Raw genomic sequence first — 16,293 nt, 5'->3', positions numbered from 1 at the left:
TAAGCGTAATTGTGAATTCACAAATGCAACAATTCAGGTAAATAAATATATGCAATGCAGGTTTATATATGTGCGTCAATTATGTACATGCGTGTACAGTCGTGGCCAAAAGTTTTGAGAATTACATAAATATTGGAAATTGGAAAAGTTGCTTCTTAAGTTTTTATAATAGCAATTTGCATATACTCCAGAATGTTGTGAAGAGTGATCAGATGAATTGCATAGTCCTTCTTTGCCATGAAAATGAACTTAATCCCGAAAAAAAACTTTCCACTGCATTTCATTGCTGTCATTAAAAGACCTGCTGAGATCATTTCAGTAATCGTCTTGTTAACTCAGGTGAGAATGTTGACGAGGACAAGGCTGGAGATCATTATGTCAGGCTGATTGGGTTAGAATGGCAGACTTGACATGTTAAAAGGAGGGTGATGCTTGAAATCATTGTTCTTCCGTTGTTAACCATGGTGACCTGCAAAGAAATGCGTGCAGCCATCATTGCGTTGCATAAAAATGGCTTCACAGGCAAGGATATTGTGGATACTAAGATTGCACCTAAATCAACAATTTACAGGATCATCAAGAACTTCAATTCTTGTTAAGAAGGCTTCAGGGCATCCAAGAAAGTCCAGCAAGCGCCAGGATCGTCTCCTAAAGAGGATTCAGCTGCGGGACCGGAGTGCCACCAGTGCAGAGCTTGCTCAGGAATGGCAGCAGGCAGGTGTGAGCACATCTGCACGCAACAGTGAGGCCAAGACTTTTGGAAGATGACCTGGTGTCAAGAAAAGCAGCAAAGAAGCCACTTCTCTCCAAAAAAAAAAAAGGCTATTGTTCACTTACATCTACATTTTTATTACCACAAAAAAGCCTAATTATAAGATATGAAATCCATTTAAATTTTTCTATACTGTGTTTTAATGTTGTTGTTGTTGTGTGTGTGTGTGTGTGTGTGTGTGTGTGTGTGTGTGTGTGTGTGTGTGTGTGCACCGAAACAGTGCGTGTCTTTTAGAATTGGAATTTGGTCCCATAACAAAATATTTTAATATGAGGTGTAATGTAATTACCAATACAAGATATAAGAAGACGCTTGTCCATACCGAAACAGTCTTGACCGCATGTTATTGTTTTGGTAGTGACAAAAGGGAACACATAATCATTTATTTGGGGGAAATAAACAACATTTTAGTACAGTTATGCATTTTTTTTTGTATTTTACTATGTTTTGGTAGTGTTTTAGTATGCAAGTTAAAATTCTGTAAAAGCATTACTGTCATTACCAAAAATGCAGTCACTGATATTTTTTGTCAAAAAGTAAACTATACTGAATTATCAACTAAGATGTTATGATTTTAGTCATAGTAGTGTATATTCAAACTAATGAATCCTTAACCTTTAAATCTGTATGAACTTTTTGCCTTTTACACAGAAAATTGGATTCGAAATACAACCAATTTCATAAATTACACTAAATATTAAAGATTTAATAGTTATAGATTTACCCCTGAAAAAAATGTTCAGTAAAATAGCAGTTACATATTATTACATATTATATAAATTTTATAATTACTGTGTTTCAGTAGTGACACATTTGGTGAGAGGACAAATATTTCAAAACTTTCTGAAAATATGAGAATTAAAAAGCACAGTTACTGGAAATGTGTACCTTATGACATTATACAATTTGCATACATACAAATTATTTGGAAAAAGACCACCAAAAATGTCCAGCTCTGACTTTGGACCAATTCTGTAGAATGGCCTATATAACAGAAATGCAGCATGGATAATTAATAAAATGATTCATTACCAATGTCACAACAGTTCAGCAACAAGGGAATCAAGTTTCTCACGCGTAAATACGACTTCATTTGGTCATTCATATGATATTTCCGATTCCACCTGAAGGCTGCAGGAGCAGGTAACGTTACGACTTCTTCAGTGGTTATTATCTTCTGTTTGGCCCATTCTAGTAAGCCTTTTTTATATATATTTATACAAATTCAAAGTTTAAACACCAGGGGGTGTTGTTATGTTATCACAGGGCGTGATGTTAACGGAAGACACTTCTGTCCGTTCTCGCAAAGCTTTGTGGGTAATGTAGTTTAAAAGACGCATATAAATATCCGGGAAGACCGAACGCATGTTCTCTTTCCGTCGCGAGCCTGACATAGACAGGTAATGGCGGCATGTGCCTCCCTATTTCTGTCCTAATTTCTTAATGTTCGCACGTGTAAAAGTTTCCCTTAAACATTATTGAAGCTATTATATAGCAAATGGCTATTTTATACGGGCAGTACCACGTTAATAGGTTATATTATGTGGAGAGGCTATCGGAAGCGCAACGTGTGTCCACAAGGCGCGTTCAGGCCTAGTCATGAAGTGATACCTTATGTTATTTACATATATATAAATTTATATTTAATCGAATCTGCACGTTTATCGTTTTAAGTTTCTTAAAGGTTTATTCAACTTGAGTTTGTCAAAACAAAATCCCGTAACGTTAGTGTAATTACCATTGTAAGTTATGTGAAGATGCTGACCTGGCTGAGTGTTAAGCTTTCATATTACCGGTTTTAGCTTTTTATATTAACTATTATTTTAATTTATTCACAGGCGTCTGTAAGTCGCCATGCCGGTCGCCAAGAGTTGGGTTTGTAGTAAGACATACATCACCCCCAGACGTCCCTTCGAGAAGTCACGTCTCGACCAGGAGTTGAAACTCATTGGTGAGTAAAATATTTAACTATAGAAAACAAATTGTTGTAAATATAATAATAATAATAATAATATTATTATTATTATTATTATTATTATTATTATTATTATTATTATTATATGTTTTTCTTCTCCAAAGGCGAGTATGGCCTCAGGAATAAGAGAGAGGTCTGGCGTGTGAAGTTCACTCTGGCCAAAATCCGCAAAGCTGCCAGAGAGCTTCTCACTCTGGATGAGAAGGATTCCAAGCGTCTCTTTGAAGGTAAATTAGTTTTAGATTTGCTTATAACAATGGCCTATGATTCAAAAATATGGGAGTCTGATTGTCAGTGTTGTCAAGAATTCCTCGGAATGAGGCCGTGTAACCACTTATAATAATTTTATGTCTGGTTTGCATCAATCACTCCCCCCCCCACACACACACACACACACACACTCACCTTTTAACTTTTACTTCTAGGTAACGCTTTGCTCAGGCGTCTGGTGCGCATTGGTGTGCTGGATGAGGGCAAGATGAAGCTCGATTACATTTTGGGCTTGAAAGTGGAGGACTTCTTGGAGAGGAGGCTGCAGACACAGGTCTTCAAGCTTGGCTTGGCCAAGAGCATCCACCATGCTCGTGTGCTCATCCGCCAGAGGCACATCCGGTAAGATGCTGAAGCATGCAGAATGTGTAGAAACCCTTTAGTTCAGGACTTTTAACTGCATTTTCCTGTACATGCGGGTGTGTATAATGGTTAGTGTCTGAACATGTGTATTGAGGTTTTCTTCCTCTTTCATTAGCTGACCATGTTTAAACTCCTCCCGGTGAGAGGGAATGATATTCTGCAAGGTCAATTCGGTGATTAAACCGTATACCTTTGCTTGTAACAAAAAATAAGCCCATTAACCACAGCTTCCCATGACGTCTGGGGTGCTTTATTGCACGAAACAGAGTCTACAGGTAATGTGGGCACTTTGGCAGCTTTTGTACTGTAATGAAACTACACATCTCTTGGCCAGTGATTAAGCTAAAACTGTCAGATTGTCAGTGGTGTCAAGAATTCCTCGTGAATGAGGCCTCGAGATCAACAACCTCAGTTCTGAGGTCTTGAATAGCCTTTGCACATTTGCTAAGTTATTTTTCTGATGTTCTGCAGGGTGCGCAAGCAGGTTGTGAACATCCCATCCTTTGTGGTGAGGCTGGACAGCCAGAAGCACATCGACTTCTCTCTCCGCTCTCCATACGGTGGTGGCCGCCCTGGTCGCGTCAAGAGAAAGAACGCCAAGAAGGCCCAGGGTGGTGGTGGAGGCGGTGATGATGAAGAGGAGGATTAAACTCATTCCTCTCAGAGGGTTGGAGGGACTCGGCAGTGCTCTTTCTCTTCTTCCTCAAGTTTTCAATAAAAATGGTTTATCCCAGTTATCTTGTTTTTGCTCATCATTTGAGTGTAACCAGTAGGTCCATTCAGTATTTAAAGTGAACTACCCATAAAAGTTTAAATGCAATATTTTGCTATAGTGAAGTCACTTTAGTAAACTGACTGCATGGTGTTAGAAACCCAAAGCTGTGAAGTGTTTTCCTGTGGGATAGGGTTAAAGTTCCAACTTCCTGTGAAAGTACTATATTTTTTGATTAAGTAGCTGATTCAGGCAAATAATTCAAAGAATGGCAAAGTGCAGTAAAAGTTTAAACTTATGTTCTGCAAACCACTGTTTATGAGTACAGTTGAGTCTTAAACGCCAGAATGTAACAAATGTGCACGTTTACTGAAAAGGAGTTTATGCTGATCAGATTTATTTTTTTTTATTGTGAATCAAAGTGGAATGTATTTGATATACACATTTAATCACAGTTCACTTGATAAATTGCAGAAAAATAGTTTGTTCAATTCCAGAAACTTGCTGGCATACATCAGCTATAAGCAGCCACCAAATCTAAACTGCCTTGTCAAAGTATTCATGCCCCCTTCACTTTTTTCACATTTTTGTGTTGCTGCATTATGTTAAACTGCTTTAAATTTAAAATGCTTTTTTACACTCCATACACAATGGCAAAGCAGCAAAAAAAAAAAAGGTATTTAACATCTTTGCAAATTTATTAAACAAACTTAATTGATTCCATTGCATAAGTATTCATACCCTTATCTGGGACAGTTGAAATTAAGCTCAGGAGCATTCATATTGCTTGTAGATGTTACTACACTTTGAGTGAAGTTAACCTGTGGCAAATTCAATTAAATGGGTATGATTTGGAATGGGACACATGCCTTAATAAAAGGTCTAACAGCTGAAAATGCATATCAGAGCAAAAACTAAGCACTGAGGAGCACTGAATCAAGCACTGAAGGTTCATAGAAGCATGTAGTCTCCGTTGCCCTTAATGGAAGTTTGAAACAACTAGGACTCTTCCTAGAGCTGGCCTGTTGGCCAAACTGAGCAACTGATGAAGAAGGGCTTTGGCTAGAGTGGTGACCAAGAACCTGGGCTTAATGGCGGTGTGCCCAAACTTAATCCTCTCCTCAGTGAAGACACATAAAAACACACTTGGAATTGGCAAAAAAGCACCTAAAAAAAAAAGTCCAGAGCATTCAGAACCTCAGAGTGGGCAGAAGGTTCACCTTCCAACAGGACAATAACTCTATGCACACAGCAAGAGCCTGGGCTTGAACCCAATCAAACATTTCTGGAGAAACCTAAAATGTCTGCCAAGCTGACAGAGCTTCAGATGTGAAGAAATGAGGAGAAAAATAGCAGATAATGTCCAAATGTTGATGTGCAAACCTTGTTGCATCATACCCAAAAAGACTTGAGACTGTAAAGGTGCTTCAGCTAAATACTGAGTTATGAATACTTATGCAATGTACTTATTAATTTTTTTTAAATAAATGTATGAAGAAAAGTAATTTAAAACAGTTTAAAATAAGGCAGCAACATACCACATGTGAAAAAATAAAGGGGTATGAATACTTTCGCAAGGCACTGTATGCTACTTCACAGAAGACATTCAAATAATATTATACAGTATCTGAAATCTTATATATTCATATCTTTCTAATTACACTTGCAGCTATTAACAACTTTCCTTAATACACAAAGTTTCAGTTAAATTATCTATTTACTTTATTGTGCTTTGCACTCTTCAATGGATCTTGAAGTCTGTGGAAGGTTTTTTTGTGCTTAGGCCTCAGAAATAGTGATACATCCTTCATCTATAAGTCATCCTGGGGACTGGTTTGACCTTTTGTCTCAGTGTAGCCCACGTTGCTTGTCTGCTCGCTATGAGTGAGACAAAATATGAAACTATAGACAACTTCTGTGAACAGCTGTAAGTTGAATTGCACTTAAAGGCATAGTTCGCCTAGTTTGAATGAAAATTCTGTCATTAATTAGTCACCCTCATGTCATTCCAAACCCGTAAGACCTTTGTTCATCTTTGGAAAACAAATTAAGATATTTTTGATGAAATCCAAGAGCTTTCTGACCCTGCATAGACAGCAACGCCAGAAACATAGTGGTTCAACTATACTTTTATGAAGCTACGAGAATACTTTTTGTGTTCCGAAGATGAACAAAGGTCTTATTTTTTTCATTTTTGAGTGAACTATCCCTTTAAGACACCTGTAAGATATTTTATGTATTTGTTCTCACCTCTCACCATCCTTTTCCCAGTGTTTTAGCAGTGAGAAAAAAAGAAAAAAAGATGGTCATTCTTTAACATAACCACAAAAATTATGCAAAAATATGTATTAAAAGTACATTGGTGTGTTACTGGTATTTGCTGACCTTTGGTCGCTGTCCTGCTATACTACCTGCCTTCTTTGGTACTCCCAAGGTATCGAACGAGTGGCTTCGCACCCTAATAGCTCTCTTAAGATGGGAAGAGACACATAAAGTAACTGATTTGAAGCTCATTTTAATGTCAAACAGTAATAAGAACAATCCAGTAACAATATCAAGGCCTACAGTCTATAATTCCCACTGAGGTTTGAGATTATCTACCTTGAAGTTTTCAATAAATCCTCCACCACTCTCTGGAACACTCCTCCCCCCTTCAGTGAGGGGGATGCTGGGCTGTGACGGCTCTCCCAACATGCATTGGGATCGAGAAGACAGTTCAGATCGCAGTGCTTCCAAAAGAGATGAACGTGTACGTAGCTGAGATAATAAAAGAAATGAAATAGAAGCAGAAATGTTATAAATTTAGACTATGACATCAGTGAATGATTAGTTAGCACGCTTTGTGTCAGGTTACCTCCAGTCGACTGAATTTCTCAGCCTTGTAGCAAGAGATTTCAGCATTTATGAGTTTGGTCAAGAGGAACTCTTTTAAAACTGAACCCTGGAAGTAAAATTCAAAGGTTGGTGGTTTGCATGCGTTGTTTTTTTTGTTTGTTTTTTTGTTTTTTTAACAAAATGGACGTAATAAAGTTGAGAGCTGCCTTGCTTAAACTTCTGAATTATTATAAATCATGTGATTTTACCTCTGTAAAAATGGGTGGTGTAGGAAGGGGTGGACCAAATGGTGGTACATCCTCCCTAGCGGTAACAGATACCTGTCAATCAAACAAGAGGCTTTGGAGCTGTGTGCAGTGAGTGCTTATAAAGCAAAATATAACCTTTTTTTTTTTTACCTGAAATGATCCTCCATCTCCTCCTTCTCCTTCATTCTCTCTCTTTATCCTCCTCACTGCAATGAAACAATGCAAGAAGTGGGATCTGATCACATCCGAAATGAAGGGAGTGTTACCTTCCTGATAGACCAGGGCAACAATGTCATTCCCAATGTGTCTCTTTCTCTGCAACTGAGGGGAAAACAGACAAGTAGAGTTATAATACTTAAAAAAGGTTATATAAATTCGTTGTTATGAAAGACATTTTAGCACTTATCACTGTACTTGTCTGTGGTTGTTCATTTCAGTGTGTTAGTAGTAATTATTGCAGGTTATATTAATACACCAATAGGTGGCGACAAGTGACTGTCTGTCTGAGTGGATCAGTTATTTTACTTGAAGTGATCCGTTCGGACCCACTAATTAATTCAGGAATGAAACAAGTGACTCAACAGATTCGTTTAACACATTGATTCATTCAGCAACGAATAATAAAGCCTGTGTATTGCTGGGAGACCCGGATTGGACTTAGATTTGAGATATTGCCACTATAGGCATGCAAAAATACACAAAGTAGGTCTATATAGCAATATTGTGTCTACACTATAAGTTACTTATTAGTTAGTTATTGTTGATTTTTGTTTAAAGGCAATAGAGTGTTTTCACGATGCATCATCAATAGGCCATATTGGCAGCACAGAACGTAAACAATGCCACTGAATCAAACGAAAATCGCATATTTTGCTGATTATTGCTGCTGAAAATGATCAGTTATTGTCATGTTTTGGGCTGTACTAATCGGTTGGACTAAGAAAACATTTGTAGTACTATAGACTGCCAGAAGTTATAACAAATCAAGAAGAGGAGTGAAAAAAACTGTCTCCGGAACAAAAAGCGTTTGTGGTTGGCCAAACTGAACCAGGATTTCCAGGGCAAGAATCTTGACAGCATTCGTGTTTGTTTTGTTCTTATCATTTCCAGTCAGGTAGGTGAAATATTAGGCTAATATCTTAATTAATAATGCTTGTACGTATCTTGACAACCTATTAACTTTAGTTTTGTCAAAATATTGTGCCCTTTCCTGCTTACTAAGTCCTTCTTTATATGATTTAGCAGCTTCCACATGTTTTTTCTCTGGCTTAGACAACATAAACTAGCAGAACAACGTATTCAGTTGTACATTAACCATGCAATCAATGCTGTTGTTTACATCCGAGTATGTTACAGTCGTGCTGTTGGTCTGAATATATCACTATACATTTTATGGTACAGTGTTTTGGTAAAAGACATTAAATGATTGTTTATCTAAAAAAATTTCACATTTCAAATTTTACCTGCTGTGTATCTCCTTCTGTGAATGGTAGTTTAGTGGCAACGTGGAACATAATCTCACGTCCATGGAAGGAGGTGAAAACGGCTTCATTTCCTGTCTGGCCATGAGAAACATCCAGACCTCCTCTGAAACTATGAGATGGAAAAAAATTATGGTGTCCTTTTGACAGGTGACTACCACATTTTAAAGTGGTTTTGTTATTGATGTTAATATTGATATTTATACATCAATCAGTATGAATAGGAATAAAAATCCTTTTACCCAGTAAATCCTTGCAGTTTGACTGTCTGCCCGAGTATTGATAAAAACTCCAAAAACTCCTCACTTTCCTCATTGTTGCTGAGAATATCTTCCTCTGTTAACTACATCACATACATTGGAACAAAAATCAGACACAAAATCATGGAAGAATAACATAAAGTTACAAATATCTATTTAGGCTATTACAGCCAGAAGTCCTAGTTAACGAAACACAAAGTTTGATACAAAGTAAATCATATAGTTTCTGCATACTTGTCCTTCTCTCTGGTATAGGACACCAAATTTAAAGTTTTGAGACACTCTGTGTTCATCAAACGCCATTATGATCTCTGGGGCCTTAGATGCAGAAAGAGAAAACGGTCACAATTGTATTGATTATGTCAGAAAAGTTTTTACTTTTTGAAATCTGTCAGAATTAAGTCTTATATTAGCTCCTCCACCAGATCATAGTAGACAAATTTGACAAATGAAGATGTACCTTTAAGTAACTCACAGCTTCAAAACATGTGACGCTGACATTTGAGCACAGCATCTAAATAAAACAAATCAAAACAAATAAAACTATTCACTTTCCTTTAAATGTAAATCAAGTAGAACTGGTTGTGCAGTTGTGAAATACCTTTGCCAGCTCCACCGCCGTGGGGAATTGTTGAAAGAGAGAAACAGAGAATGTGCCATGAATTGAGCACTCTTTCATCCTGATTAAACAAGAACAAGAAAACTGATCAGGATGGTCTTGTACAGTCAGTAACTACTGTACCTCATTATAATGAACAACATTTAAGGTGGTCAGAAAATACACACCTCAAAATGACTCTCAGGCGATTTTCCTCTTCCTCAAGACAAACAGACAAAACTAGGGGCCCAAGAGAGGGGTCACAGGCGGTGAACGAATGATGATACTGCAGCAAACATGAAAGAAAATCATAAGTGATTGAGGGTCTCTTCAACAGAGTTATATGGGTTGGAAGTTTTTCAAATTAAAAACTGACTCTGTGGCGGAAAAATTCCTGATAAACTTTGGCTTCACTGTCTCTCTCCATGATGTCGTAGCTTTCCAGACCAAAACCCCCTTGTGAGAGAGTAGGGCTGGTCTCCACATGTCTATCCAGGGGAGGGTCGATCCAATAACCTCCAGATTTAGGGGGCAGGATGAGAGGTAAGCCGTCTCCAATTTTTAACAGCCTTGTCTGAGTAATCAATAGTAATTGTATAAATGGAAAAAAATAACCATATACACTATTGTATTTTTTTTATAGATGCTCACCATTCATTGCTTATTACAGTAAAATATTGTGGAAGATATTGCAAAATATTATAATGTCTATTAATTGTTTTTTTTTTTTCATGTTTTCTTCCACTGATGCAAAGCTGTACACTCCCAGTCAAAAGTGCTCACGGTGCCTGCATTTATTTGATCCAAAGTACAGCAAAAACAGTAAAATTTTGAAATATGTGTACTACTATGTGTACAGTTTTCTTGATTATTTTAGATGTAATTTATTCTTAGGATTTTCCCCATCATTACTCCAGTCTTCAGTGTCACATGATCCTGATTATTCTAATATGCTGATTTGCTGTTCAAATATTTTTTTATTATTATTATCAATACGTAAAACAGTTGAGTAAATTTTTTCAGGATTCTTTGATGAATAGAATGTTCTAAAGAGCAGCATTTATCTGAAATAAAAGCTTTTGTAACATTATACAGTATATTATTCAAAAGCTTCAGTATAATAGTTTTGGGGGAAATTAATTCTAGAAATAATACTTTTATTTAGCAAGGATGCTTTAAATTGATCAAAAGTGATGAAAAAGGCATTTATAATGTACAAAAGCTGTCCATTTCAGATAAATGGTGTTTTTCTGAACTTTCTGTTTATCAAAGAAACCTGACAAAAATTCTACTCAGCTGTTTTCAACATTATAATAATATATGTTTTTTGAACAGACAATCAGAATATTATGTGTTGACTGGAGTAATGATGCTAAAAATTCAGCTTTGAAATCACAGGAATAAATTACATTTTAAAATATTATCAAATAGAAAATTTTTTTTTATATAGTGTTTAAATATTTAGTTTACATTAAAAATTTTACTGTTCAAAAACTTTTGACTGGTAGTGTATTTCAGAAGCCATTACTTAAACAAACAGTTTTAGAAAATTACCAAAATTATATATATAATAACATTTTATTTATTTATTTTAATTTTCTTTTAGCTAAAAACCCTACCCTCAGAGGTGGTGGAAACTCACAACGCTGTTCATCCAATCTGCTACCCTGGATACAAACGCAACCACAGAGAAATCATCATCATCACTGAGACAGAACAAGACAACCATACTGTATTTACACAGTGTTGTTCACACTGGCGAAGAATTTGAAGAGAGACAGAAAGATGACAACATTACCTGTAGCTTTTCAATAATGGCAAACAACTCCGTGACCTGCACAGAAATGATGAGGGAATGACACTAACATTGATACATATACCCTACCCTATAATCAAAATATTTTTGATGCAGAATAGTCCACTTTCTTCTTAATGTTTCCATGATTCAGTTATGAAAACTGCAGAGAACATCATTTGCTATCTTCATAGTGTCATTTTCAACATCTTTGGAACATCTAAAACAAGAGATTTCTTACCTTCTGACTGGACGGTGCAGAAGTGAGTGGCTTCATGGCCTCACTGGAGGGGGAATCCAAGATATCCAGTATGCTGTGACCCACAGATTCAGCACAGCTGTAACAGAGACAAGCATTCTGGAAAAGTCTGCATGCGATAACTGTGTTCAAACACCTGAGCACAGCAACAACCCCAAAACTGTAGCTGACCTGCTCTCATTTCCAGTGATGAACTTGTCAATCCTGCGTACAGCATAAAGATGCCACATGACAAGAAATCCTCAATTCAGACAGCATTGTGTTTAAATTACAGCAACGTCTGAACGTTATTTGTCATATCCACTCACCCTCCGTAAGCTCCGAATGTGAAACTTCTCTTCCTTGAGAACAACTTCTCGTTTCTTCCTTCCATGGTAAGTGTTTGTCACAGACAGCCACAGAAATATGCTAACCAGGCATGCAGGCCATCACTCCTGATGGTGAATTAACTGCTTCTCTCTGTCTCTTTCTTTCTGTGTGTGTGTGTGTGTGTGTGTGTGTGTGTGTGTGTGTGTGTGTGTGTGTGTATCGCTTTCTCTCTTTTCTCTCTGCCCCCTGCCACTCTCTCATTTAATCTCTCCCTACATCCTTCCTTGTCTCCTGCTGCCTGTTGACTGACAGGAGTAACTCTTGCATGCCCATCTCTTGCCGCTGACAACAGAGGTCGGTGAACTACTGCACATATGCAGACCAACTAAAAGCCTTTGATTAGATACAATGGTGAATATTCACTTGCTGCAATCGTTTAAAAGCGTTTGTCTAGCGTTTATGCAGCCGCTCTAAAAAACCTGCTCTGGGAGGAGGGAAAGATATGTGAATGGGCAATGGACTATTGCTATAGACCTGTTACCCTTTCAGTAAGCAAGATTCATCAATTATTGACCAAACTCTCTTAGAGAGAGGAGGCAAGGCAGCAGGGGAGAGAGGGCGAGAGGGAGGGAGCAGGAAAAAGAGGAAGAGAGAGAGGGGTCAAGAGACTTTACCGACAAGAGAATAGAGAAATGAAAAAGTGATATTGAGAGGGGGCAGAAACTCTAAAATGTATCGTTTTTCCCCTGTCTGACAGGAATTGTTAATTGTATTGTTTACATATTGCTTAAAGGGGTCATCAGATGCAAAACTCACTTTTACATGTTGTTTGAACATTAATGTGTGTTGGCAGTTTGTGTACACAACCAACCTACAATGATAAAAATCCACCCAGTGCTATTTTTTAATCTTTAATATCCCCTTTTTAAAATCAGTTCAGTCTCAGCTTCTTATCAGTGTGACGACACACCGACAGAGGCTGCTCCCACTATAGTTGAATGACATGAGCACCTTACCTTAGACCCGCCCTCACCGAGCTGAAACAGTCCGACTCCGATCGCCATTGTGTTGACTAGAATGTCTCAGATTGAGCGATTGAGGTGTTCTGTTGTTGGATGTGATAATGAACATAGCAGTCGTCATTTACTCCCGACATCTGAGCCACTGAAGAGGCAAAGGATTAATGTTACTTTCGTTTTTGAAAAGACAGTGCTGATCCTGATCTACATATGCATCTATAGCCGCTTTTCCACTATCGGGCCGAACCGTTCTTAGAACGGTCGGTTCCAGTTCCAGTTGTGTTTCCACCTGAGCCTGGTACGGCACGGCACGATTACAAACCGTTCTCGGCCCGGAATTCTCGGCACGGTTAGACAACCGTGCTGAGTCGGGCTGGTAAAATGCATGTGCATGACGTCGCCACGCTGTTGCCTGGCTACCAGTTTCTCTATGGCTCTGTCTATGGCTATAAGCGGATGCGCAGTAAGCAGATACGGTAAATATAAATATAAATATAAATGGCTGAGACACTTTGGTCTGTGGATAAAACATTTGCTCTAATATTGATATTTGGCCGGAAAGAAAAATTCAACAACAGCTGGAGGGTGCAAAGAGAAACGAAAAGTTTTTAAAATGATAGCGCAGTGTCTTGCAGAGAAGGGCGTTAAGAAAAGTTCAAAACAGTGCCGAAAAAAAAAAAAAAAAACCTCATACATATCGCGTCCAAATGTAGAAGCGGGGCTGCCTACTCTTGCGTTACCAAGGCAACAATTTGACGCATTTGTATTTACATTCCAAATAGTTCCGTTATCTGCACCACAGTGGAAAATCAAACCGTATCTGTGCTGACTGGCCCGGATCGGCACGGAACAGAACGGTTAAGCATTGTGAACGGTTCGGCCCGATAGTGGAAAAGCGGCTTATGTTCCTGCAAATCATTTGTGATGCAGCTTCACTCACAGCAGAAATAAGTATGGTTTTTTCATGCATCTTTGCAAGTGGCCTTTCTTAATAATGTGCTAGTTAGCAAGTTTCGCAGCTAAATGCGGCTAAAGTAAACATTACGGCTCATCATCCCATGGCAGAGAGGGGCGGGGCAAGCAGAGCTCATTAGCATTTACAGGAACATGCAACAGAATAGCTCGCTCTAAAAAGGGCTGATTTTGACAAGGTAAAAATAGTGTTTTTTACACTACCACTGAGAAATTTTTACCAAAGTATGTTATAGACTTCTCATTAAGACCCTAAAAAATCATATCAACTTGTAGAAAATGGGCATCCGATGACCCCTTTAAAAGGGTTATGACATAAGAAAACAAAGTTTTAAAACTTGAAATGTCCTCATCATCAATAAAAAAGCATTTAAGTAATAACCCTCATAAAACGGCTCATTTGGATCCAAAGTGCAAGGTGATCTGGTCATCTGGTCGCAGTCGTTTGCATAAACACTGCCTCCAGTGCATGACATCGACGAATAGTCATCTTCTCATCGTAGGACCTGCCCACTGGTGTTCAGTCATTTAACGGCTTAACGGTGCGTTTCCACTACAGTGCAAATCTGCGCTCAGTGCCGCTGGCGACACTCCAATGCCACTGCTTTGGGATGTGTCAAATTTAGGGCAGAGCACACCTCTCAAAGCAATGTTTACACCCTGTTTGTCTTTCATCTTTTTTTAAACAATAATTTGCAAACTAAATACTTCATTGGCGCCATCTAGGTACAACCTAAAATTCAAAATGATGAAACGTGGCCTATAGAGACAGCCCTAAATAAATCATGTGACTTTTTCAATGATAAGTGATTTCAGCTCAGTAATCCATCAGTTCAACAAACATTCGGAAACATGTCAAAATCTTGCCTTGCCTACTTTTCACAGTGATTGGTTGTCGCCCTGAGTTTTTCGTTGAGATTTGTGAAGTTTAGAAATGCCCAACCTTTTTGATGCTCTCGGCTGCTCTCAACGCTTTCTTCATGCAGCTTTCAATCAACATCCTTAAAAATTAATAAAAAACAAATGGATTGAAAGAACGTTCGTTTTAACATGTTTGGATTAAACAGCTTGTTTGTGTCTTTTACAGATATCAGAAAATTCCCAGCATAAGGAACAAGTTGATAGTTTATTTTTTAAAGCTTCCTGGATCATGTCAGAGCATGTTGTTTTGTAAACAAGGCACAGGAGAGTTCACAAAAAAACATTTGTTGAAAGATGAAGTGGTACTAGATCTGACTGCAGCTGCATCACAAACTGTAAGTAAATGATTTCATAATGCTCTGGAAATGACCAATTTATTTTCATTTTGTTGTCAAAACACTCAAATGCAATAATGAGGGGGCGGGGCTTTGATACTGTTGATAACAGTGGCTGATTACTGACAAGCCTTAAAGGACATGCCCCTTAAAACAGGTCGTTTTAGAAACAGGGTCAGAATGAGAATTGAAAACAATAATAATTTTTTGTGCAAAAAAACTTCATTAACATTATAAGTAAACCTCAAGCCATATTAAAATAATCCATATCATGACCTCTTTAAAATGTACAGTGAATAGCTAATACAAAGTGATTATAATATAATTGTTACAGTGCAAAAAATTGCAGTGCAATTTATTAGTGTACAGCAGTAGTGTTCCCCAACCTGAAGTTTGTTAAGTCTTCAGCTTTTGTCTTTACACCTAAATTCATACACATGACACAAGTATCGCTTTGTGTTAAAAGCAAATAGGGATCAGGAATTTTGCATGCAGGCAAAAGATTTCCTCATGCAGATTTGCAGTATGTTTAAGTTGGCCATGTTGTCACACAAATTTGCTGTGTTGACCAAGAAAAAGCTACTTAGTTTGAAAGTGACTTCTGTGTGAGCTTCACAGACTGCTACACTGTTGACCTTTTTTTTTTTGTTTTTGTTTTTTTTTTTGTAAAAGTGACCGCAACTCATTTAAAAGCATTCATGATTCTGCTACTTCCAACAGCAGGACAAATGGATTTAAAACATACACTTTTACGCATCCACTCCCAGCAGGCACTGGACATCAATATAACGTAAGGTTGACATTGAACCCCAATGTATTGGAGCCCAAACGTATTTGACGTTGACTTACGATACATTTTGGTTACACAACCTAAAAACAACAAAATATCAACATCAGCTGACAAATTAACGCTGACAATAGATATATTCAAATTGACATAATATGACGTTGTGTACCTGCTGGGCTGTAAACAGTTACTGCAAAAATTGCTCTGTTTTCTCATTTGCTGATCCCTATATTAGTTCACTAATATAGTCCACTTGAAGGAGTAAATGCAAACAAGTGAGTGAATGCGGGATGCCACTTTTGCATTTGTTGTGCTTGCTTTTTAATGATCATTTGGCAATTCGCTAAATGCCAAGTTCCAGTTATTAACAATCTTAAAAATC

At 37.7% G+C, this 16,293-nt stretch overlaps 2 protein-coding genes and 1 long non-coding RNA gene across 4 annotated transcripts; 2 read left to right on the top strand and 1 right to left on the bottom strand.

Moving 5' to 3' along the window:
- The first annotated feature begins 2,131 nt into the window (after positions 1 to 2,131).
- Positions 2,132 to 4,112, top strand: rps9 (ribosomal protein S9). Its single transcript, XM_073847336.1, has 5 exons — positions 2,132 to 2,172; positions 2,611 to 2,723; positions 2,852 to 2,974; positions 3,173 to 3,359; positions 3,852 to 4,112. The coding sequence occupies exons 2-5, from the start codon at positions 2,627 to 2,629 to the stop codon at positions 4,027 to 4,029; spliced, it is 585 nt and encodes a 194-aa protein (XP_073703437.1). The 5' UTR covers positions 2,132 to 2,172; positions 2,611 to 2,626; the 3' UTR covers positions 4,030 to 4,112.
- Positions 4,113 to 4,686: 574 nt separating this feature from the next.
- On the bottom strand, positions 4,687 to 12,023 carry rap1gapl (RAP1 GTPase activating protein-like). The gene is made up of 19 exons (XM_073847631.1): positions 11,877 to 12,023; positions 11,740 to 11,772; positions 11,551 to 11,647; positions 11,313 to 11,348; positions 11,134 to 11,181; positions 9,891 to 10,088; positions 9,703 to 9,800; positions 9,518 to 9,596; positions 9,377 to 9,430; positions 9,151 to 9,234; positions 8,899 to 8,999; positions 8,639 to 8,768; positions 7,326 to 7,496; positions 7,176 to 7,247; positions 6,947 to 7,033; positions 6,694 to 6,849; positions 6,478 to 6,561; positions 6,343 to 6,353; positions 4,687 to 5,970 (listed from the first exon to the last, which is right to left on the bottom strand). The coding sequence occupies exons 1-19, from the start codon at positions 11,939 to 11,941 to the stop codon at positions 5,904 to 5,906; spliced, it is 1,671 nt and encodes a 556-aa protein (XP_073703732.1). The 5' UTR covers positions 11,942 to 12,023; the 3' UTR covers positions 4,687 to 5,903.
- On the top strand, positions 9,918 to 15,118 carry LOC141343037 (uncharacterized). Of its 2 annotated transcripts, none has more exons than XR_012356706.1 (3): positions 9,918 to 10,057; positions 11,121 to 11,942; positions 14,956 to 15,118. It is a non-coding gene; the product is annotated as an uncharacterized lncRNA (long non-coding RNA). The 2 variants fall into 2 exon arrangements; XR_012356705.1 differs by lacking the exon at positions 14,956 to 15,118 and adding an exon at positions 12,190 to 14,732.
- The last annotated feature ends 1,175 nt before the right edge of the window (positions 15,119 to 16,293 follow it).

This window comes from Garra rufa, chromosome 9, assembly GCF_049309525.1.
Source record: "Garra rufa chromosome 9, GarRuf1.0, whole genome shotgun sequence".
NCBI lineage: Eukaryota > Metazoa > Chordata > Actinopteri > Cypriniformes > Cyprinidae > Garra > Garra rufa.
The sequence above is the reverse complement of the archived record's forward strand: the minus strand, read 5'-3'. Positions and strand labels throughout refer to the sequence as shown.

What these genes read in the sequence shown, in the direction of transcription:
- rps9 (XM_073847336.1), top strand. Translation starts at nt 2,627, where the DNA reads ATGCCGGTCGCCAAGAGTTGGGTTTGTAGTAAGACATACATCACCCCC. An exon ending in CCAGGAGTTGAAACTCATTG is followed by an intron (nt 2,724 to 2,851) that starts GTGAGTAAAATA and finishes TCTTCTCCAAAG; the next exon opens with GCGAGTATGGCCTCAGGAAT. An exon ending in TTCCAAGCGTCTCTTTGAAG is followed by an intron (nt 2,975 to 3,172) that starts GTAAATTAGTTT and finishes TTTTACTTCTAG; the next exon opens with GTAACGCTTTGCTCAGGCGT.
- rap1gapl (XM_073847631.1), bottom strand. Translation starts at nt 11,941, where the DNA reads ATGGAAGGAAGAAACGAGAAGTTGTTCTCAAGGAAGAGAAGTTTCACA. An exon ending in ATCACTGGAAATGAGAGCAG is followed by an intron (nt 11,648 to 11,739) that starts GTCAGCTACAGT and finishes TCTCTGTTACAG; the next exon opens with CTGTGCTGAATCTGTGGGTC. An exon ending in CAGAAGGAGATACACAGCAG is followed by an intron (nt 7,497 to 8,638) that starts GTAAAATTTGAA and finishes TTTTCCCCTCAG; the next exon opens with TTGCAGAGAAAGAGACACAT.